The following is a 23,135-nucleotide window of genomic DNA, read 5'->3' as shown; positions in this document are numbered from 1 at the left end:
CAGTGAGGATTGCTCTGTGGCGGTGTGTCAGTGAGGATTGCTCTGTGGCGGTGTGTCAGTGAGGATTGCTCTGTGGCGGTGTGTCAGTGAGGATTGCTCTGTGGCGGTGTGTCAGTGAGGATTGCTCTGTGGCGGTGTGTCAGTGTGGAGTGAGGATTGCTCTGTGGCGGTGTGTCAGTGAGGATTGCTCTGTGGCGGTGTGTCAGTGTGGATTGCTCTGTGGCGGTGTGTCAGTGTTGCTCTGTGGCGGTGTGTCAGTGAGGATTGCTCTGTGGCGGTGTGTCAGTGAGGATTGCTCTGTGGCGGTGTGTCAGTGAGGATTGCTCTGTGGCGGTGTGTCAGTGTGGATTGCTCTGTGGCGGTGTGTCAGTGAGGATTGCTCTGTGGCGGTGTGTCAGTGAGGATTGCTCTGTGGCGGTGTGTCAGTGTGGATTGCTCTGTGGCGGTGTGTCAGTGAGGATTGCTCTGTGGCGGTGTGTCAGTGTGGATTGCTCTGTGGCGGTGTGTCAGTGAGGATTGCTCTGTGGCGGTGTGTCAGTGAGGATTGCTCTGTGGCTGTCAGGCGGTGTGTCAGTGAGGATTGCTCTGTGGCGGTGTGTCAGTGAGGATTGCTCTGTGGCGGTGTGTCAGTGAGGATTGCTCTGTGGCGGTGTGTCAGTGTGGATTGCTCTGTGGCGGTGTGTCAGTGTGGATTGCTCTGTGGCGGTGTGTCAGTGAGGATTGCTCTGTGGCGGTGTGTCAGTGTGGATTGCTCTGTGGCGGTGTGTCAGTGAGGATTGCTCTGTGGCGGTGTGTCAGTGTGGATTGCTCTGTGGCGGTGTGTCAGTGAGGATTGCTCTGTGGCGGTGTGTCAGTGTGGATTGCTCTGTGGCGGTGTGTCAGTGTGGATTGCTCTGTGGCGGTGTGTCAGTGAGGATTGCTCTGTGGCGGTGTGTCAGTGTGGATTGCTCTGTGGCGGTGTGTCAGTGAGGATTGCTCTGTGGCGGTGTGTCAGTGAGGATTGCTCTGTGGGTGTGTCGGTGCTCTGTCAGTGAGGATTGCTCTGTGGCGGTGTGTCAGTGTGGATTGCTCTGTGGCGGTGTGTCAGTGTGGATTGCTCTGTGGCGGTGTGTCAGTGTGGATTGCTCTGTGGCGGTGTGTCAGTGTGGATTGCTCTGTGGCGGTGTGTCAGTGTGGATTGCTCTGTGGCGGTGTGTCAGTGAGGATTGCTCTGTGGCGGTGTGTCAGTGTGGATTGCTCTGTGGCGGTGTGTCAGTGTGGATTGCTCTGTGGCGGTGTGTCAGTGTGGATTGCTCTGTGGCGGTGTGTCAGTGTGGATTGCTCTGTGGCGGTGTGTCAGTGTGGATTGCTCTGTGGCGGTGTGTCAGTGTGGATTGCTCTGTGGCGGTGTGTCAGTGTGGATTGCTCTGTGGCGGTGTGTCAGTGAGGATTGCTCTGTGGCGGTGTGTCAGTGAGGATTGCTCTGTTGCGCGGTGTGTGTGTCAGTGTGGATTGCTCTGTGGCGGTGTGTCAGTGTGGATTGCTCTGTGGCGGTGTGTCAGTGAGGATTGCTCTGTGGCGGTGTGTCAGTGTGGATTGCTCTGTGGCGGTGTGTCAGTGTGGATTGCTCTGTGGCGGTGTGTCAGTGAGGATTGCTCTGTGGCGGTGTGTCAGTGTGGATTGCTCTGTGGCGGTGTGTCAGTGAGGATTGCTCTGTGGCGGTGTGTCAGTGTGGATTGCTCTGTGGCGGTGTGTCAGTGTGGATTGCTCTGTGGCGGTGTGTCAGTGTGGATTGCTCTGTGGCGGTGTGTCAGTGTGGATTGCTCTGTGGCGGTGTGTCAGTGTGGATTGCTCTGTGGCGGTGTGTCAGTGTGGATTGCTCTGTGGCGGTGTGTCAGTGAGGATTGCTCTGTGGCGGTGTGTCAGTGAGGATTGCTCTGTGGCGGTGTGTCAGTGTGGATTGCTCTGTGGCGGTGTGTCAGTGAGGATTGCTCTGTGGCGGTGTGTCAGTGAGGATTGCTCTGTGGCGGTGTGTCAGTGTGGATTGCTCTGTGGCGGTGTGTCAGTGAGGATTGCTCTGTGGCGGTGTGTCAGTGTGGATTGCTCTGTGGCGGTGTGTCAGTGTGGATTGCTCTGTGGCGGTGTGTCAGTGAGGATTGCTCTGTGGCGGTGTGTCAGTGTGGATTGCTCTGTGGCGGTGTGTCAGTGTGGATTGCTCTGTGGCGGTGTGTCAGTGTGGATTGCTCTGTGGCGGTGTGTCAGTGTGGATTGCTCTGTGGCGGTGTGTCAGTGTGGATTGCTCTGTGGCGGTGTGTCAGTGAGGATTGCTCTGTGGCGGTGTGTCAGTGTGGATTGCTCTGTGGCGGTGTGTCAGTGAGGATTGCTCTGTGGCGGTGTGTCAGTGAGGATTGCTCTGTGGCGGTGTGTCAGTGAGGATTGCTCTGTGGCGGTGTGTCAGTGAGGATTGCTCTGTGGCGGTGTGTCAGTGAGGATTGCTCTGTGGCGGTGTGTCAGTGAGGATTGCTCTGTGGCGGTGTGTCAGTGAGGATTGCTCTGTGATTGTGTGTCCTGGGGATTGCTCTGTGGCGATCCAGCCAGTCAGTGCTGTGTGGGGAGTGGGTGGGGCTCGTGATTGACTCCCTGGGGGTGTGGTTACAGATCCAGCCAGTTAAACTGCTGTTGCTCTAGTGTTTTTAGGGGGTTGGGGCTCACAGAGTTGAAGTGCAGTGATTGACATAATAATAAAAATACAAACTCTGAACTTAATTTAGATTTAGGCCCGGGGGTGTGGTTACAGATCCAGCCAGTCACTGCGGGGAGGGGGTGGGGCTCGTGATTGACTCCCTGGGGGTGTGGTTACAGATCCAGCCAGTCACTGTTGGGTGGGGAGGGGGCGGGGCTCGTGATTGACTCCCTGGGGGTGTGGTTACAGATCCAGCCAGTCACTGCTGTGTGGGGAGGGGGTGGGGCTCGTGATTGACTCCCTGGGGGTGTGGTTACAGATCCAGCCAGTCACTGCTGTGTGGGGAGGGGGCGGGGCTCGTGATTGACTCCCCGGGGGTGTGGTTACAACAGGATGCAGGTTTTCTTGTCTTTGAAGGGGTTTGCTGAAGCAGGCACTCCGCTGAGAAGGGGGTCCTGCCTGCAGTTCTCCTGACAGTACAGCATCAGCTCTGTGGCCGCTTTGGAGATCTGAGCAGAAACAAAAACAAAACCCATAAGACCAATAATATCCCCGCAGAAGCAGGGCGGTGTGTCCTCGCCTCCCCTAGGGGGCGCTCTGGTACCTTGATCCTCTCTGTCGCTGCCTCCAGTCTCAGCTGCTCCACGGCTCTCTGTGCCTGCGTCACCGCGCCGCTGCTGCACACCGTCCCTGACATCGCTTCCTGTTGGACAGGAGGGGCCACTTCCTGTTGGGGTTTCAATGTGTGGTGTTAGTGCATGCGCACACACACACAGAGACACACAAACACACACACCCTGGCACTGTGACACACACACAGACACAGACAAACAGACACACCCTGGCACTGTGACACACACACACAGACAAACAGACACACCCTGGCACTGTGACACACACACAGACAAACAGGCACTGTGACACACTGACACGGACAAACATACACACACAGGCACTGTGACACACTGACACACCCTGGCACTGTGACACACACACACACAGATAAACAGACACACCCTGGCACTGTGACACAAACACACACACAGACACACACACAGACAAACAGACACACCCTGGCACTGTGACACACACTGACACACACACACACACACACACACACACACAGACAAACAGACACACCCTGGCACTGTGACACACACACAGACACACACTGACACGGACAAACATACACACACAGGCACTGTGACACACTGAGTCCGTGACACTGTGTGCTGTGACACAGTGACACTGTGTGATGTGTGTGTGTACACTGTCTGTGTGGGGACACACTGTGTTGTGTGTGTGTGTGTGTGTGGTTGTCTGTTTGTCTGTGTGGGACCGTGACACTGTGTGTGACACTGGTGTGTGGGACCGTGACACTGTGACACACTGTTGTGGCACTGTGGGACCACTGACACATGTGTGCACTGTTTGACAAAGTGACACTGGACAAACATACACTGTGGACACTGTGTGTGTGGGTGGACCCTGTGACCTGTGACACACACACACACACACACACACACACACACACACCCTGGCACTGTGACACACACACACACACAGACAAACAGGCACTGTGACACACTGACACGGACAAACATACACACATAGGCACTGTGACACACTGACACACACACCCTGGCACTGTGACACACTGACAAACACACAGACACACCCTGGCACTGTGACACACTGACACACACACACACACACACACACACACACACACACACACACACCCTGGCACTGTGACACACTGACAAACACACACACACAGACACACCCTGGCACTGTGACACACTGACAAACACACACACACACACACACCCTGGCACTGTGACACACTGACACACACACACACACACACGTTGGCACTGTGACACACTGACACACACACACACTCACGTTGGCACTGTGACACACTGACACACACACACACACACGTTGGCACTGTGACACACTGACACACACAAACAGACACACAATTTTTATAATCTTTCATTACAGGTGAACCCGTTTTATATCACATCGTTTAATAACCCGCTGCACACGTTCCGAGAGAAATGAGCTCTCTTAACATCACCTCAAACCCGCTTACTGACAGCCTGGGAAACCCTGCGTGCAAAACAAAACACCCACCTCGAAACACCCTTTATACCGCGGCTTGATCGCGGGTGTGGGTGCCTCTCCTCTCTCTGTGGAGCGAGTTTAAGAAGCGCAGCCACATGCACATGCCACATGTAAATACAGTATAATCGTAAATCTCCAAAAACTACTCACTTCTAAGTCTTTTGTAGTCATTTTGTATTACTTTAGTATAAATACATGTTAATTTGGATTCATATGTTGTTTTTTTCTGACTTTATGTGAACGAAAAGACACCCATTTGCCCGTTTTCCCATTGGAAATAGTGATAATTTGAAATATCACTGTCCTGGTCACAAAAGCAAAGTTTGTGGGGAATAATAGTCATTTTCTATACTTTTGAGGCATAAGCAATTAGGAAATATCACTTACTACCCAGGAACAAAAAAAGTGTAAGCAATACTATTATTAATTACAGCACAGTGTGCTCTCAGTTAATGATTTAAAAAACTCTGTGCATTTTCTTAATGTAAACGATACTAGACCACAGTATTAAACACGGCTCTCTAATTCATACTGTGCTGTGAGAGGCGAAACCCGCTTTATATCATGACACGCGTGATACAAAGCGGGGTAACCACCCCTTATTATTATTATTATTATTATTACTAATAGCAGTGTTGCAAACTCGGTTGGCTATCGCAAGTGTATAAACTTTAAACGTTTATAAACTTACCTTCGGTCGGCAGATAAAAAAACAAACAAAAACCCTTTTAGTTTAATTCTGGAAGCAGCGTTTATTCTCGTTTTATTTTATTTGTTGTTGTTTTAACGGTTTGAAAAACCCAACTCTGTTTCATTTGAAATGTTGCAGCTGTCCGTGTTATTGTATTATTATTATTATTATTATCTGTTTTTAAAGCCGTGTTCTAGTTCATGTAGATCAGATTCTCTCTTTGCTGCAGGTTTTCTTCCGAGGCCGGTTGGAGGAAGGCAGGACGGTATTTAGAGATGATAAAGACAGACTCGTTCACCTTTTTCTCGGTTTTTCTTTCCCCCGGTTTATTTCTTCCTCTCCCAGGCTGTGCTCCTCGTCGGACTGGCGTCTCCAGACCGGGGGCCGCTTTTTATCTGATCCCTGCAGCGCTTCAAACGAGTGAAGCCCGACTTCAAAGCGGCTTCAAGCAGCGAGAGAGAAACACCGGGACCGGGAGCGGCTTGCGGGCTCCCTTTACCTGAAGAGCAGACAGGATCAAAGACAGCGCTGCGCTGTTTGAAGCTATTATCAATATTATTATTATCACTATTATCAATAAGCGGTCCCTTTCTTTTCATTCGTGTTTATTTGTGCGCAATGCGCATTGAAAGGGGTTGGAAGCGGCTGTGGCGCTTGCCGGCGCGGTTGGCTTAGCGGGCTGAGCACAGCTTCCCGTGCTTTGCCTGTGTGGAGCTGCGGTCCGCTCAGCCTCACCTCTCCGCCGCGGGTTCGCGTCCAGCTTTCTGTTCCAATACCTGCGGGAGACAGGCGTGAGTTTCTCGGGCTTTGTTCTCTACCGCGTCGGCGTTTTGAGGTATCGTCGTTTTTAAGGCGATACCTCAAAACAGATCAAAAGGGGTAAGTTCACTTAACACGACATAGCTAATTGTAAAAGCGGGGCCCTTTTACCTCTGGAAAGGAAAATCCCAAACCATTCCCAAGCGGCGTGTTCCGTAACCACGCCCTCAGGTGTGTCGCAGAGTGACCACGCCCTTTTCAGGTACACATACACGGGTGGCCACGCCCCTTCCAGGTACACATACCACGCCCCTTCCAGGTGACCACGCCCCTTCCAGGTACACATCCACAGGTGGCCACGCCCCTTCCAGATACACATACACGGGTGACCACGCCCCTTCCAGGTACACATGCACACGCCCCTTCCAGGTACACGCCCCTTCCAGGTACACATGCACAGGTGGCCACGCCCCGCGCAGGTAGATCGGAAAGATGGCGGCCGGGGTAACACGCTGAGTTTGAGCTCCGTAACTTTCTCGTGTTTTTAATGTGTTTTTCTCGGGTGGGAGAGAGCATGCAGGCGGTAAGCTGTGATTCACTTTTCACATTTACAAAGATTTGCTTTAAGATTAAAAATAAGAATAATACAAAAACAGTCCAGTTCAAATTGCTTTTCGATTCGAGTTTTGCGTTTCAGACTTCCTTTAGCATTTAAGCTTTCCAATCAGCTTAAATACTGTTTTTCTTTTATTTTCTCTATACTATTTGATGACTTTTCCTAAATTGGGGTCACGAACACGGAAAACAGAACCTGTGAGGTGTTTTTTTTAGAACAGGTCATGGCGTTTATCTGTGTAGATTTGTGTGCAGGAATGAAACAAACTTCGTTAGGTAAAATCTTTTTTCTCTCCTGTTCTCGTTTTCTTTTCAGAGGACAAACGCGGGTTGTGTTTGAAAGAAGAGGCGCTGTTCCTGGTGTCTGGTCTTTGAGATTGAATCGACGGCTTGGTAAGCCACACTTTATCTCTGTTTAAATTATGATGCTTTGTTTCTGTGCGATGCCGTTGGAAATGCCGGTCTAAGAGTCAGGGGCCGCTTTTTATTGGAAGTGGCATTAACTGCGCAAAACAAACCAGCAAACAGAAATATATACACCCCCCCCTCCTGTGTGCTGTAAGTGTTGTGATCGTGTCGTGTTTTGTTCAAAGGTAAAATCCCGGATTCCCTGTTTGTTCTGCCAGTCCTGGTGTGACACACACAGGAGGAGATGCAGTCTGGGTAAGTCACAGACTCTTCTATTCCATTCTAGTTGGGTGCTGTTTATGTGCAATAATAATATGTTTTCTTTAGGAATAGTGGCGGACACAGACGCAGAAACGCACATCTTATTAACAGTACAGCTTCATTCTGAACCTCGTCATCTTGCTGTGTATCTCACAGTCTATCCTCTCCCATCCTAAACCAGCATCCAATTCTTTCTCCTGAAACAGTTTCAACACAGGACAGCACACACACACCAGGGGAGTGCTGAGTTCACAACCCCCTGGGCCGCTCCTGTGTGACCGAGTCACTTGTAGTGTCCTATCTGGGCTGCTGTTTATTTGGTTGTGTTTTTTTCCAGTGCACCTCTTCTCATTTAGCATTATAATTACATTGGCTGTGTATAATCATCTCTTTAAACACGCCGCTGCTCTGCGATTGAATCTGCAGTCTTTGCTGGGCTGGTTTCTGCTCCCAAGACGTCTCTTTCCCGGGGCTGAGTGTCCGGACCCCGTCTCGGTGTGAGGCGCTGCAGAGCCGAGCGGCTGCTGTGTTTCAAGCTGTTTCACTGACTCTGTGCAGCAGGACTCGTGTCTGAGCCTCGCCTCTGTGTTGTTGTTTGTTTCAGACGGTGCTTCCCCGAGCCTCGCAGCAGATTGAATCGCTCAGCTGCCTCTGCAAGTCTCTTGGGTGGTTTCAGCAGGAGCGCCGCTGTGTGATCGTGTCCCCTTGTATTGCGCTGCAGTGTCTGTGTTTGCTATTCATTGTGTTTTTGATCATCGCTGCTTCACTGTAACTGGATTCTGCTTTAATAAAAGTTGGCTCTGTGTACGTGCTGCCTCCTTCCTTCCTTCGTGGGACTGGCTGTACAGCCCCCGACAAACCCTGTGATGTGGACCCTGCTTTTACTGGACAAGGATTTCCCGCCAAAAGACTTAACCCTCACAGAGGGACTAGAATAATAGGAAGGGGAGGCAGATAGCTGGATCAGATCAAACGTTTGTCATCTCTTGGAGAAGGAAAATGTTGTCCAGTGAAAAGCAGGATCCACACCTGCAGTGCCCAGCGATCACAGGGTTTGGCAATTCACCTGCCCCAAAAAAACACACACCCCCTTCGCAGGGGGAGGGTAGAGACAAGAGCTGCAGACAACTGGAAATGAAGACTACAAATACGCAATGCAATCTTTATTAGAAAAGCGAAACACACAATCCTCCACGGGGCGGTGAGACGAACAAGAACTCGCCAAAAAACAAAACCAGCCCGTCAATCCATCTGCTTGATCCGAGAGTCCAGAGGCGGGAGCGACGCTGCAGAACCGCACGAGTCTATCCTGGAAACAGCAGCAAAAATAAAACATCACACAGCTGTCAAAGTGACGCACAAGCGAGCAAAAAACACAGGCACACGAGTGCACGCCGGGGAGCAGATTACAATACAATCTCGCTTACCGTGACAGGGGCTTGCAGACGGATCCCGGGTCGGTGCGCACAAGGACGGGCAGCGGTGATGAGGGCGCATCTTGCACTGAAAGACGCACACACAGAATCCACAGCAACGCTAGTTTACACAGCCTCTGTGCAGAGGGGCTTGTAACTTCACTAATGAATCCTCGCTGAACGGACAGTCTGTTATAAAGACTTTAACAATGCTGCTGTTGATTCACCCGTTTGAAACGTGTCCAGCGCGTTTCTTCTAAAGAGAACAGTTATATTATTATTGCACATAAACAGCACCCAACTAGAATGGAATAGAAGAGTCTGTGACTTACCCAGACTGCATCTCCTCCTGTGTGTGTCACACCAGGACTGGACACCAGAACAAACAGGGAATCCGGGATTTTACCTTTGAACAAAACACGACACGATCACAACACTTACAGCACACAGGAGGGGGGGGTGTATATATTTCTGTTTGCTGGTTTGTTTTGCGCAGTTAATGCCACTTCCAATAAAAAGCGGCCCCTGACTCTTAGACCGGCATTTCCAACGGCATCGCACAGAAACAAAGCATCATAATTTAAACAGAGATAAAGTGTGGCTTACCAAGCCGTCGATTCAATCTCAAAGACCAGACACCAGGAACAGCGCGGAGACCAGGCCCTGTTTGGAGAGGTTTTGGAAAGCGTTTTAATGCAGGTTTGTTTTCACATGTACCCAAAAGGGTGGGTTTTGTTTAAACAAATCTTTGTAAATGTGAAAAGTGAATCACAGCTTACCGCCTGCATGCTCTCTCCGCGCCCTCTCCCACCCGAGAAAAACACATTAAAAACACGAGAAAGTTACGGAGCTCAAACTCAGCGTGTTACCCCGGCCGCCATCTTTCCGATCTACCTGCGCGGGGCGTGGCCACCTGTGCATGTGTACCTGGAAGGGGCGTGGTCACTCGGGTATGTGTACCTGGAAGGGGCGTGGCCACCTGTGTATGTGTACCTGGAAGGGGCGTGGTCACCCGTGTATGTGTACCTGGAAGGGGCGTGGTCACCCGTGGCTGTGTACCTGGAAGGGGCGTGGTCATTCTGCGACACACCTGAGGGCGTGGTTACGGAACACGCCGCTTGGGGATGGTATCGCCTAAAAACGACAATACCTCAAAACGCCGCTTCTCAACTCCTTTCAATGCGCTGGGTTTGGAATTACAGCCGAACCCCTTTTCAATTTGAAGAGTGATCCACCCTGAACTCGTGTTGCGGTTTGTTTTCATCCCTAGTGTGATGATTGAGATTGGGAGGGGTGTGCTCGGCTCCGGGTCTGCAGGCGAGTGATATTGAAATGGGACGGGACTCGGCTCTGCTCTGGCGCCGTGGCTAGGGCGCGTTACCCCTCGTCTCTGGTTCATTCCGTTTTCAGTTCAAATCCCACATTTTTTTTTGTAGTTACATTTTATTTCAGCTGGAACTCATATTATGATGTGTCTGTAATAATAATAATAATGAAAACATCAGGGTCTGGTTCCTAATGAAATCCACATCTCCAAACACAGCACTGCCCTCTTATTAAGGAAAACTTATTAACACAAAGACTTCAATAAATAAAACACAAACACTGACACATACACACACACAGATACTCTCTCTCTCTCACACACACACACACACACACACACACACACACACACACACACACACACACACACACACACACACACACACACTCTCTCTCTGACACACACACAGACTCTCTCTCTCTGACACACACACAAGCTCTCTCTCGTTTAGAGGGAATCAGACCCTAAGCATTGTTAACCTTTCTATTATGAAGTTACAGGCAGATTAGATTTTAGTCATTCATGTTGTCAACCTAATTCATTCCACCAGAGGGCGCCAATACCCCGGCATCCCAATTCCGTGCCTTCAGCTGATCAGAAGTGATCGCACCTCGCAGATTTAAAGTGAAGGCAAATTCTCAGAGAAATACAATCGGAAAAGCACCCTGGTATGATCCACGTTGAACCCAGGCACAGCGCTCCCCCGTGCCTCAGCTACAAGCACCCAGGAAGCAGCAGGAAAACACAGTGTGCCCCTGCGGAGCAGGCCGGCTTCCCCACTGAAACGAAACAACAAATAAAGCACACGCACACACACACACACCACATAGACACACACACACACGCTTGTTTTCCGTGTGTTTATTTATTTATTATGAAGCCCAGACTGCACGTTACCAGAACACAGCACACACAGCCGGTCGGGGCGAAAAGAAATAGAGGAAAAAAAACACATTTATTTCAATCACTGCACAGCTCTGTCTGTCTGTCTCTCTCTCTCTTAGGTCACTCCATCTTCTCTCCTCCTTCCTCCTCCTCCTCTCCCTCTTTCTTCTGCTCGTGAGAGTAGTGGCACTCCTCCCCTAGCACGCAGGTCCCCTGAGACACACAGGGAGAGGAGACGCTGGAACAGTGCTGAAGCGCCTCACTGACTGGACTGGGCGGGGTGCAGAGTGCGTGTCTGTGTGTGTCAGCGCTGTGCTGTGCTGTGTGTGGGTCTGTGTTGTGCTGTGTGTCAGTGCTGTGCTGTGCTGTGTGTGGGTCTGTGTTGTGCTGTGTGTCAGCGCTGTGCTGTGCTGTGTGTGGGTCTGTGTTGTGCTGTGTGTCAGTGCTGTGCTGTGTGTGGGTCTGTGTTGTGCTGTGTGTCAGCGCTGTGCTGTGCTGTGCTGTGCTGTGTGTGCTGTGCTGTGTGTGTGTCTGTGTGTGCTGTGCTGTGCTGTGCTGTGCTGTGTGTGGGTCTGTGTTGTGCTGTGTGTCAGCGCTGTGCTGTGCTGTGTGTGGGAGTGTGTGTTGTGCTGTGTGTCAGTGCTGTGCTGTGCTGTGTGTGGGTCTGTGTTGTGCTGTGTGTCAGCGCTGTGCTGTGCTGTGTGTGGGTCTGTGTGTGCTGTGTGTGGGTCTGTGTTGTGCTGTGTGTCAGCGCTGTGCTGTGCTGTGTGTGGGTCTGTGTTGTGCTGTGTGTCAGTGCTGTGCTGTGCTGTGTGTGGGAGTGTCTGTGTTGTGCTGTGTGTCAGTGCTGTGCTGTGTCTGTGTGCTGTGCTGTGTGTCTGTGCTGTGCTGTGTGTCTGTGCTGTGCTGAGCTGAGCTGTACTATGCTCTCCTCACCTGTCTCAGTTTCTTGCAGGGGAAGCTCTTGAGTCGTTTGGTCTCTTCGCTGCGATTCTTCCTCTTGTTCTGAAGCTGCTTCCTTCGTTCTTCCAGAGCCACAGAGATCCCGCCCCTGACAGAAAGACAGACAGACAGACAGAGCATTACAGCACAGCACAGCTACACAGCTCTCCCTCCCTCTCCCTCTCCCTCTTTCTCACCCTGCTTTCGCCCGGGCCTTGGGTCCCCAGTTGGCTTCGGGATTCTCCTGGAATCGTTTCAGATGCTGCTTCCGGGATTTGGGATTGGCATCTTCCCGGATATCGAAGCAGGCCTGCAGACTGGACACAGGGAGCATCCTTTAGTGCAGCCTCCTGACTCTGATTGGCTAGATCGGCACGCTGCAGCCATCCCATTGGCTAACTGAACTAAAACAGATTAGACTGGCTGTGTGAACGCACAACACACTGCTGAAAACAAGCTGGGTGAGGGGTGAGTGGGTGAGGTGGTCAGGGGGTGTGCGGTGAGGGGGTGAGGAGGTGTGCAGTGAGTGGTGAGTGGGTATGAGGCTCGGTGCTCAGGGTCAGGGGGGCTCACATGGGCTCAGTAGACAGGATGCGGAAGGCTGGGCTCGTCTCAGAGAGCTTCTCTCTCTTTACTGGGTTCTTCTTCTCCTGAAACACAAACAAACAAACACTGAGATACAACAACAACACTGACACGCGCACGCACACACACACACACACACTGAGGCACAACGAGAACACCCCCCCCCCCCGACATACCCAGCATCTCATGATGTCCCAGACTGCACTGGGAGGGGCATCTGTCTTCAGGGCGTTCTTACAGGCGTGAGAGAGAGAGACCCTGAAGCCAGCGTGCAAGAACGCAGACCTGAGGAGAGAGAGGAGGGGAGTGAGAGGGGGAGGGAGAGGGTCTGGGTTTGGGGGGTAGTTACCTGGCCCGCAGCAGGGATGGGGTGTTGCAGTGGATGGGGTAGGGGTAGGTGAAGGGGTAGGTAGGGGTAGTTACCTGGCCTGCAGCAGGGACGGGGTGTTGCAGTGGATGGTGCTGCTCAGGGTGTCCAGGGTGTAGTACAGGGGGACATCCGGCAGCTCCTGAAACACAAACACAGCCAGAGAGGGTTACTGTCAGGGAGGGTTAAACTCAGGGAGGGTTATTGTCAGTGAGGGTTAGGGTTAGGGTTACTGTTAGCGAGGGTTCCTGTCAGGGAGGGTTGCTGTCAGGGAGGGTCCCTGTCCAGTGGTCATTGTCACCTCGGTCACCATGCTCAGCACTCCCTGGATTCGGGAGCTGGTCGCGAATCTCTTGGGGTTCCTCGACACCCCCGACAGCACCCTCTCGACGAAGCCCAAGTCATGAAGGGGCTCGGCCCACAGGGGACCCCCCAGCTAAAGGGGGAAGAGACAGGGGAGGGGGTTAGGAGAGGGACACAGAGAACAACAGACGTGGCATTTGTCAATTACACCTGCCATCAATTACCAAGAGCACAACTCCAACTACCAAGAGCACAACTCCAACTACCAAGAGCACAACTCCAACTACCAAGAGCACAACTCCAACTACCAAGAGCACAACTCCAACTACCAAGAGCACAACTCCAACTACCAAGAGCACAACTCCAACTACCAAGAGCACACAACTACCAAGAGACAACTCCAACACGACTGACTCCCGGTCTAATAACACACAGAGACAGACAGAGACACAGAGACAGACACACACCCCCCTCACCTGGTGTCTCTGTCCACAGTGCTCACAGGAGGGGCCGACAGGGGGTCCAATGGCAGCCGAATACTTCATACTGCGAGAGAGAGGAGACAGGAGCGTGTCAAGCAGCGGCACACTAAACAGCCAATCAATCTGTTATTGTTTTCCTTTAGCTGTGCTTCCAGAATAACGCAAAACCCCAACCCCGACCAAAACCCTAACCCCAACGCCAACCAAAACACCAACCTCAACCAAAACCCTAACCCCAACCCCAACCCCAACCCCAACCCCAACCAAAACCCCAACCCCAACCCCAACCCCAACCCCAACCCCAACCCCAACCCCAACCCCAACCCCAACCCCAACCCCAACCCCAACCCCAACCCCAACCCCAACCCTAACCCCAACCCCAACCCCAACCCCAACCCCAACCCCAACCCCAACCCCAACCCCAACCCCAACCCCAACCAAAACCCCAACCCCAACCAAAACCCCAACCCCAACCCCAAACCCTAACCCCAACCCCAACCCCAACCCCAACCCCAACCAAAACCCCAACCCCAACCAAAACCCCAACCCCAACCAAAACCCCAACCAAAACCCCAACCCCAACCAAAACCCTAACCCCAACCAAAACCCCAACCCCAACCCCAACCAAAACCCCAACCCCAACCAAAACCCCAACCCCACCACCCCAACCCCAACCCCAACCAAAACCCCAACCCCAACCAAAACCCCAACCCCAACCAAAACCCCAACCCCAACCCCAACCCCAACCCCAACCCCAACCCTAACCCCAACCCCAACCCCAAACCCAAACCCCAACCCCAACCCCAACCCCAACCCCAACCCCAACCCCAACCCCAACCCCAACCAAAACCCCAACCCCAACCCCAACCCAACCAACCCCAACCCCAACCCCAACCCCAACCAAAACCCCAACCCCAACCAAAACCCCAACCCCAACCAAAACCCCAACCCCAACCCAACCCCAACCCCAACCCCAACCCCAACCCCAACCCCAACCAAAACCCCAACCCCAACCAAAACCCCAACCCCAACCCCAACCCCAACCCCAACCCCAACCCCAACCCCAAACCCCAACCCCAACCCCAACCCCCCCAACCAAAACCCCAACCCCAACCAAAACCCCAACCCCAACCCCAACCCTAACCCCAACCCCAACCAAAACCCCAACCCCAACCAAAACCCCCCAACCCCAACCAAAACCCCAACCCCAACCCCAACCCCAACCCCAACCCAAACCCCAACCCCAACCCAAACCCCAACCAACCAAACCCCAACCCCAACCAAAACCCCAACCCCAACCAAAACCCCAACCCCAACCAAAACCCCAACCCCAACCAAAACCCTAACCCCAACCAAAACCCCAACCCCAACCAAAACCCTAACCCCAACCCCAACCAAAACCCCAACCCCAACCAAAACCCCAACCCCAACCCCAACCAAAACCCCAACCCCAACCAAAACCCCAACCAAAACCCCAACCCCAAACCAAAACCAAAACCCCAACCCCAACCCCCAACCCCCCAACCAAAACCCCAACCCACAACCAAAACCCCAACCAACCCCAACCAAAACAAACCCCCAACCCCAACCCCAACCAACCCCAACCCCAACCAAAACCCCAACCAAAACCCTAACCCCAACCCAAACCAAAACCCCAACCAAAACCCCAACCAAAACCCTAACCCCAACCAAAACCCTAACCCCAACCAAAACACCAACCTCAACCAAAACCCCAACCCCCAAATGTTTTTTTACTGGTTTCCAGTAGGGTGTGTGACTGGTTCCCAGTATGGTATGGTCCGATGCTTACTGGTTTCCCTGGTTGATCCTCTTGCCCATTCTCTGCAGGTGGAAGGTGCCACAGCCAACACAGTTATACACCAGAGCCTGCTTACTGTCGAGAGAAAGAGGGAGCGAGAGAGAGAGAGAGGGGGGGGGAGAGAGAGAGAGAGAGAGAGAGAGAGACATACATATTGTAAACACAGCACTGACACAAGAACACAGCAGAGCCTGCTCACTGGCAAGAGACACAGAGAGAGAGTGTGGTCAGGGGCACTGTAAACGCAGTACCTGGCACAGTTCTTCACCTGTGCCTGGCTGGTGAATACTCTCACAAACACCCGGATGTAGAAGTCCACGCTGACGCACAGCAGGGGCTGGATGTAGCGCTGGTAGCAATTCGCTCGCTGGTCCAGACTGTGCAGGATGATCCGCAGGGCCTGGGAGACACAGAGAGAGAGAGACACACACACACTGACAGACACTGCATCAAACAGACAGCACACAGTTACATACAGCAGCCCTATAGACTCGTGTGTAAAAGCTCACACTGTATAAACACTGGCTCTCACCATCTCGTGGCAGAAGCGTGCCTTGGTGGAGATGGAGCCGTATTTGCTATAGCAGGTCTCTGCGCTGTTACCAGCCATCACCGCCATGTCAGTGCAGGTCACACACAGGAGCCCTGTGCAGCGGAGCGAGAGAGAGAGAGAGAGAGAGAGAGGAGCCCTGTGCAGCGGAGAGAGAGAGAGAGAGAGAGAGTCACACACAGGAGCCCTGTGCAGCGGAGTGAGAGACAGAGAGAGAGAGGAGAGAGAGAGAGTCACACACAGGAGCCCAGTGCAGTGGAGCGAGAGAGAGAGAGAGAGAGAGTCACACACAGGAGCCCTGTGCAGCGGAGCGAGAGAGAGGAGAGAGAGAGTCACACACAGGAGCCCTGTGCAGCGGAGTGAGAGAGAGAGAGAGAGAGTCACACACAGGAGCCCTGTGCAGCGGAGTGAGAGACAGAGAGAGAGAGAGACACACAGGAGCCCTGTGCAGCGGAGTGAGAGACAGAGAGAGAGAGTCACACACAGGAGCCCTGTGCAGCAGAGTGAGAGAGAGAGAGAGAGAGTCACACACAGGAGCCCTGTGCAGCGGAGTGAGAGACAGAGAGAGAGAGGAGAGAGAGAGTCACACACAGGAGCCCTGTGCAGCGGAGTGAGAGAGAGAGAGAGAGAGAGTCACACACAGGAGCCCTGTGCAGCGGAGTGAGAGAGAGAGAGAGAGAGTCACACACAGGAGCCCTGTGCAGCAGAGTGAGAGAGAGGAGAGAGAGAGTCACACACAGGAGCCCTGTGCAGCGGAGTGAGAGAGAGGAGAGAGAGAGTCACACACAGGAGCCCTGTGCAGCAGAGAGAGAGAGAGAGAGAGAGTCACACACAGGAGCCCTGTGCAGCAGAGTGAGAGAGAGGAGAGAGAGAGTCACACACAGGAGCCCTGTGAGAGAGAGAGAGAGAGAGAGAGAGAGAGAGTCACACACAGGAGCCCTGTGCAGCAGAGTGAGAGAGAGAGAGAGAGAGAGTCACACACAGGAGCCCTGTGCAGCAGAGTGAGAGACAGAGAGAGAGAGTCACACACAGGAGCCCTGTGCAGCAGAGTGAGAGACAGAGAGAGAGAGTCAGAGAGAGGAGAGAGAGAGAGAGAGAGAGAGAGAGAGAGAGTCACACACAGGAGCCCTGAGCAGCAGAGTGAGAGAGAGGAGAGAGAGAGAGAGTCACACACAGGAGCCCTGTGCAGCGGAGTGAGAGACAGAGAGAGAGAGAGAGAGTCACACACAGGAGCCCTGTGCAGCAGAGTGAGAGACAGAGAGAGAGAGAGTCACACACAGGAGCCCTGTGCAGCAGAGTGAGAGACAGAGAGAGAGAGTGAGAGCTCTTGCAGACAGAGTGAGCAGAGTGAGAGAGAGAGTCACACACAGGAGAGCGGAGTGAGAGAGAGAGAGAGAGAGTCACACACAGGAGCCCTGTGCAGCGGAGTGAGAGAGAGGAGAGAGAGAGTCACACACAGGAGCCCTGTGCAGCGGAGTGAGAGAGAGAGAGAGAGAGAGTCACACACAGGAGCCCTGTGCAGCGGAGCGAGAGAGAGAGAGAGAGAGTCACACACAGGAGCCCTGTGCAGCGGAGAGAGGAGAGAGAGAGTCAGAGAGAGAGAGAGAGAGAGAGTCACACACAGGAGCCCTGTGCAGCGGAGTGAGAGACAGAGAGAGAGAGTCACACACAGGAGCCCTGTGCAGCGGAGTGAGAGAGAGGAGAGAGAGAGTCACACACAGGAGCCCTGTGCAGCGGAGTGAGAGAGAGAGAGAGAGAGTCACACACAGGAGCCCTGTGCAGCAGAGTGAGAGACAGAGAGAGAGGAGAGAGAGAGAGAGAGAGAGAGAGTCACACACAGGAGCCCTGTGCAGCGGAGTGAGAGACAGAGAGAGAGAGTCACACACAGGAGCCCTGTGCAGCAGAGTGAGAGACAGAGAGAGAGAGAGAGAGTCACACACAGGAGCCCTGTGCAGCAGAGTGAGAGACAGAGAGAGAGAGTCACACACAGGAGCCCTGTGCAGCGGAGTGAGAGACAGAGAGAGAGAGTCACACACAGGAGTGGAAATGCTCCATCACTAGATGGATGGTGCAGCAGCACTGGCTTGTTCAGTCTCTGCTCTTGCTGACAGTGCCTGCAGTGCGCAGCGCTATCGCTCAGCCCCCGCGTCTCCACACTTGCCTCCCTCGCTCACGGCTTGCACGGCCGCGTCCAGGAACTGGGCGGGGCTTCCGTAGGGGTCCAGGTCGATGACGTCATAGCGATCCTTCTTCCCACGCGCCGCGTACAGGAGCATGCTGGGAGAGGGTGGAGGGAGCAGAGAGACGGGGCGATTACAAACAAAGAAACCAAACGCGTGACGTGTGTGTGTGTGTGAGAGAGTGCGTGTGTGTGTGTAGAGAGAAGTGTTTCCCTAGTTCTCTCTGCCTGGGTCGGGCGTGGCTCAGGAGAGTGTGACGACATCTCTCCCACCCTGTCACTCTGTGAGCTGGGAGTGTGAGTCGCTGGGAGTGTGTGTCGCTCTCACCCTGTGTCTCTGTGGCTGGGAGTGTGTGTCATTCTCTCCCTGTGTCTCTGCATGGCTGGCTGGGAGTGTGTGCCGCTCTCTCCCTGTGTCTCTGCATGGCGTGGCTGGGAGTGTGTGTCACTCTCTCCCTGTGTCTCTGCGTGGCGTGGCTGGGTGTGTGTGCCACTCTCTCCCTGTGTCTCTGCAGTGGCAGGCTGGGTGTGTGTGCTCCCTGCTGAGAGGGAGTGTGGACGCACAGCACGTCGACGACCTGTGTGTGTGTGTCTCTCCCTGTGTCTCTGTGGCTGGGAGTGTGTGTGTGTGTCTCTCCCTGTGTCTCTGCAGCTGGGAGTGTGTGTGGGTGTGTGTCGCTCTCTCCCTGTGTCTCTGCAGCTGGGAGTGTGTGTCGCTCTCTCCCTGTGTCTCTGTGGCTGGGAGTGTGTGTGTGTGTCGCTCTCTCCCTGTGTCTCTGCAGCTGGGAGTGTGTGTGTGTGTGTGTGTCTCTCTCCCTGTGTCTCTGCAGCTGGGAGTGTGTGTGTGTGTCGCTGTGTGTGTCTCTGCAGCTGGGAGTGTGTGTCGCTCTCTCCCTGTGTCTCTGCAGCTGGGAGTGTGTGTGTGTGTCGCTCTCTCCCTGTGTCTCTGTGGCTGGGAGTGTGTGTGTGTGTCGCTCTCTCCCTGTGTCTCTGCAGCTGGGAGTGTGTGTGTGTGTGTCGCTCTCTCCCTGTGTCTCTGCAGCTGGGAGTGTGTGTCGCTCTCTCCCTGTGTCTCTGCAGCTGGGAGTGTGTGTGTGTGTCGCTCTCTCCCTGTGTCTCTGCAGCTGGGAGTGTGTGTCGCTCTCTCCCTGTGTCTCTGTGGCTGGGAGTGTGTGTGTGTGTGTGTGTCTCTCTCCTTGTGTCTCTGTACCTGGCGTCAGCGTGGCTGGGAGTGACGAGCCCCTCCACCTCGTTGTGCTCCACGTTTCTCTTAATCAGCTCCACAGCCCGCGCTGAGAAGTCGTTGGCCGTCACGCTGCGGATCCCCGGCACCTCCTTGGCGAATCGGATGGAGCGAAGACCCGACGCGGCCAAACCTTCCAGGATCCGGAGTCCCTCCTGTACAGAGAGACAGGGAGAGAGGTGATCCCATCCACCGCACTTCACTCCGGGGTTTAACCACTGCCGGAACACGGATCATTTAATATACACCAATAGGAATGCAGCGCTGTGCATGGCAGACCCCGGCCCAATTACAATTACACTAAAAAGCAGCTCCCCTCGTTCACATGATTCCTGTGTTTACTGTGAATAACCTGAGCAGTAATCACAGCTAGATACAGAAACAAAACAGTGAAAAAGCAGAGCTCAGCTCAGCCCTGCCCAGCTCAGCCCTGCCCAGCCCAGCCCAGCTCTGCTCTGCCCAGCTCTGCTCTGCCCTGCTCTGCTCTGCCCTGCCCTGCCCTGCCCTGCCCTGCTCTGCCCTGCCCTGCTCTGCCCTGCTCTGCCCAGCTCAGCTCTGCCCTGCCCAGCCCAGCTCTGCTCTGCTCTGCCCTGCTCTGCTCTGCTCTGTCCCTCACGGCTCCAGTCTTTCTCACAGTCTCTACCTCACAGCACTCCCCCACACGGGCAGTCCTCTCTCTCTCCCGGCTCTGCGCTTCCTCACAGTGACCGGTGCGAGTGTCCGGCGAGCGCTCAGCCTCTCTGTCCTGGCCGGGCTTGCTCTCCTCCTCGTTCTCCGACAGGCTGACCACTCCCTCCTCCTCCTCCTCCTCCTCCTCCTCCTCCTCAGCCGGATCCTCTTCCAGCTCACCGAGCACTCCCCAGCACACACACTGAGCACCCCTGAGAAGAAAATCGAAGCGAAATCAGACACACCGAGCACCCCTCTCACACCGAGCACCCCTGCGAAGAGAAATCAGACACACCGAGCACCCCTGCGAAGCGAAATCAGACACACCGAGCACCCCTGCGAAGCGAAATCAGACACACCGAGCACCCCTGCGAAGCGAAATCAGACACACCGAGCACCCCTGCGAAGCGAAATCAGACACACCGAGCACCCCTGAGAAGAGAAATCAGACACACTGAGCACCCCTGAGAAGCGAAATCAGACACACTGAGCACCCCTGAGAAGCGAAATCAGACACACCGAGCACCCCTGAGAAGCGAAATCAGACACACCGAGCACCCCTGAGAAGCGAAATCAGACACACCGAGCACCCCTGAGAAGAGAAATCAGACACACCGAGCACCCCTGCGAAGCGAAATCAGACACACCGAGCACCCCTGAGAAGCGAAATCAGACACACCGAGCACCCCTGAGAAGCGAAATCAGACACACCGAGCACCCCTGCGAAGCGAAATCAGACACACCGAGCACCCCTGAGAAGCGAAATCAGACACACCGAGCACCCCTGCGAAGCGAAATCAGACACACTGAGCACCCCTGAGAAGAGAAATCAGACACACTGAGCACCCCTGAGAAGCGAAATCAGACACACCGAGCACCCCTGAGAAGCGAAATCAGACACACTGAGCACCCCTGAGAAGAGAAATCAGACACACTGAGCACCCCTGAGAAGAGAAATCAGACACACTGAGCACCCCTGAGAAGAGAAATCACTCAAACTTGGCACCCCTGAGAAGAGAAATCATACACACACACAATCTGTAGCTCATTCCATCATTAGTAGCTGTGTATCAAGGCTGCGTTAAATGAGAATTTAAGGATGGAAAGGCGTTTAGCAGATCGAGAGAATCCCCTAGAATATCTCTGAAGTCACGAATTACAGCAAAGCTGCCGTTTCACTGGGGATGGTAAATGTTATTCAGAGACCCTGCAATGGCCCAGGCCCAGCCCTGCTCCACACTCACGTCAGGTCTCTGTTGAACTCTTGCACTGGGTTGTAGAAGACCTCGTTGGCGCTGGGGAAGATGATGCCAGCCTTTCCCTCGGTGATGAGGGTCTCCCCGCTCTTCAGCCCCGCTCGGGGGGCCACAGGGGCTTCCTCCACACTCTCAGAGTCCATGACTGTGGACGTGCTGCTGGACAGGCGCCCCCAAGCTAGACTGTGGACCTCGCTGAGCAGCCGAACCCCGCTCACCAGGCTCCTTCCGCAGTGTCTCCAAGCACACAGCAGGGCGGCGCCACCGAGCACAGGGGCTGCACGCAGACTGGAAATGAGATTTAAAAACACACACACACACACACACACAATGAATAGATTAAGATCCTGGGTGAAACATTTGGGACCTCAATGTGTAGCAACCTTGAGCAGGTGGCTGCTATAGTTCTGCAGTAAGTCTCCCCCCAGCGCACAGCACTGTGATCCACTGCTGGCTTCACTAGGAGTTCAATCAGACACACCCTGTGCTGGTTCCCTAATACACACTGGGGATAATCAAGCTCATAGTAAAACCTGCAATGGGAGAAACTGCTGTGTAACAGGAGTCATATTGTCATCTCTGCGCCAAGACCCTATCGCTCTGTCTGGGTACATCTTTGTACACAAAGCAACTTGATTCCCCATAAACACACAGAGTGCATGCATATGAACCACCCAGCACCCCACACACACACACACACACACACACACACACACACACACACACACACACACTGACACGTCTCCGAACTAAGAGGCGCCGATAGTCACTTCGTTTAGCTGCCACGTTCCCGAAAGCTAGCCAATCTAGCGACACAGTAAACGACGGGCACGCTTGTGAGAATAATCTGCATTAAAAACACACACCGGAGGAGCGGCAGCACCCGAGACACCCTCTCCCGCTGCACACGCATTCAAGAACTGCAATACAGCACAGTGCAATACCTGACCGACAATACACAGAGGCTGCGCGGCGCCTGTCTTAATCAGAGCCCGCTTAAACAGCACACACCTCGCCCTTTGCAAAACACAAACATACCCCTGTGTCACAATAATGACTGGGCGGCGAAACGTGTAGCTGGCTCTCCTCCTTCTCCTTCTCCTTCTCTCTCTCTCTCTCTCTCTCTCTCTCTCTCTCTCTCTCTCTCTCTCTCTCTCTCTCTCTCTCTCTCTCTCTCTCTCTCTCTTCTCCTTCTCTCTCTCTCTCTCCTCTCTCTCTCTCTCTCTCTCTCTCTCTCTCTCTCTCCTCTCTCTCTCTCTCTCCGCTGCTACTTTCTCTCTCTTCTCCTGCCGCACATGTGCGCCGACATATCTTTGCACAGTTACGGAAGCCCGGAGGAGTGCAGCAGGCGTACGCGAAAAGGCGATCGGAAAACCCGCTGCGCTCGAAGCGCCCTGAGATTGCAGAGCGATGATAAACATGAGCAACAACAAAACTGTTTCAACAACAACAAAGCAAAACATACTTACACTGAATTGATTGGAAAATAATCAATCATCACAATTAATCTGCATTTATTTCTTTTTACATCCACTATTGCCTAGTTCAAAAAAAAAAAAAAAAAAAAAACACCATATTTAATAT

The 23,135-nt window shown here is 53.5% G+C and overlaps 3 protein-coding genes and 2 long non-coding RNA genes across 9 annotated transcripts in view; 1 reads left to right on the top strand and 4 right to left on the bottom strand.

Annotated features, from left to right (window-relative positions):
* Nucleotides 1-23,135, bottom strand: part of dhps (deoxyhypusine synthase) — a 49,045-nt gene that overhangs the window by 2,853 nt on the left and 23,057 nt on the right. The window lies entirely within an intron of this gene.
* On the bottom strand, nucleotides 2,714-6,443 carry LOC121304535 (guanine nucleotide-binding protein G(I)/G(S)/G(O) subunit gamma-12-like). Of its 4 annotated transcripts, XM_041235718.1 has the most exons (4): nucleotides 6,222-6,442; nucleotides 5,487-5,985; nucleotides 3,267-3,389; nucleotides 2,714-3,171 (listed from the first exon to the last, which is right to left on the bottom strand). In XM_041235718.1, the coding sequence occupies exons 3-4, from the start codon at nucleotides 3,357-3,359 to the stop codon at nucleotides 3,046-3,048; spliced, it is 219 nt and encodes a 72-aa protein (XP_041091652.1). In that variant the 5' UTR covers nucleotides 3,360-3,389; nucleotides 5,487-5,985; nucleotides 6,222-6,442; the 3' UTR covers nucleotides 2,714-3,045. The 4 variants fall into 4 exon arrangements, with proteins under 4 accessions (XP_041091652.1, XP_041091651.1, XP_041091653.1 ...); XM_041235717.1 differs by having other exon boundaries at nucleotides 5,785-6,443; XM_041235719.1 differs by lacking the exon at nucleotides 5,487-5,985 and having other exon boundaries at nucleotides 6,222-6,443.
* On the top strand, nucleotides 6,693-7,482 carry LOC121304541. Its single transcript, XR_005947970.1, has 3 exons — nucleotides 6,693-6,828; nucleotides 7,177-7,253; nucleotides 7,454-7,482. It is a non-coding gene; the product is annotated as an uncharacterized LOC121304541 (long non-coding RNA).
* LOC121304540 lies at nucleotides 8,666-9,850 on the bottom strand. Its single transcript, XR_005947969.1, has 5 exons — nucleotides 9,724-9,850; nucleotides 9,551-9,607; nucleotides 9,277-9,350; nucleotides 8,957-9,200; nucleotides 8,666-8,838 (listed from the first exon to the last, which is right to left on the bottom strand). It is a non-coding gene; the product is annotated as an uncharacterized LOC121304540 (long non-coding RNA).
* On the bottom strand, nucleotides 11,121-22,696 carry trmt1 (tRNA methyltransferase 1). The gene is made up of 16 exons (XM_041235779.1): nucleotides 22,590-22,696; nucleotides 21,540-21,839; nucleotides 20,270-20,507; nucleotides 19,594-19,781; nucleotides 18,366-18,481; nucleotides 16,187-16,299; nucleotides 15,906-16,054; nucleotides 15,646-15,729; nucleotides 13,830-13,899; nucleotides 13,352-13,486; nucleotides 13,107-13,192; nucleotides 12,860-12,968; nucleotides 12,672-12,748; nucleotides 12,296-12,415; nucleotides 12,093-12,207; nucleotides 11,121-11,369 (listed from the first exon to the last, which is right to left on the bottom strand). The coding sequence occupies exons 2-16, from the start codon at nucleotides 21,692-21,694 to the stop codon at nucleotides 11,277-11,279; spliced, it is 1,848 nt and encodes a 615-aa protein (XP_041091713.1). The 5' UTR covers nucleotides 21,695-21,839; nucleotides 22,590-22,696; the 3' UTR covers nucleotides 11,121-11,276.

The sequence above is a fragment of the Polyodon spathula genome, chromosome 38 (genome assembly GCF_017654505.1).
Source record: "Polyodon spathula isolate WHYD16114869_AA chromosome 38, ASM1765450v1, whole genome shotgun sequence".
Classification (NCBI taxonomy): Eukaryota; Metazoa; Chordata; class Actinopteri; order Acipenseriformes; family Polyodontidae; genus Polyodon; species Polyodon spathula.
The sequence above is the reverse complement of the archived record's forward strand: the minus strand, read 5'-3'. Positions and strand labels throughout refer to the sequence as shown.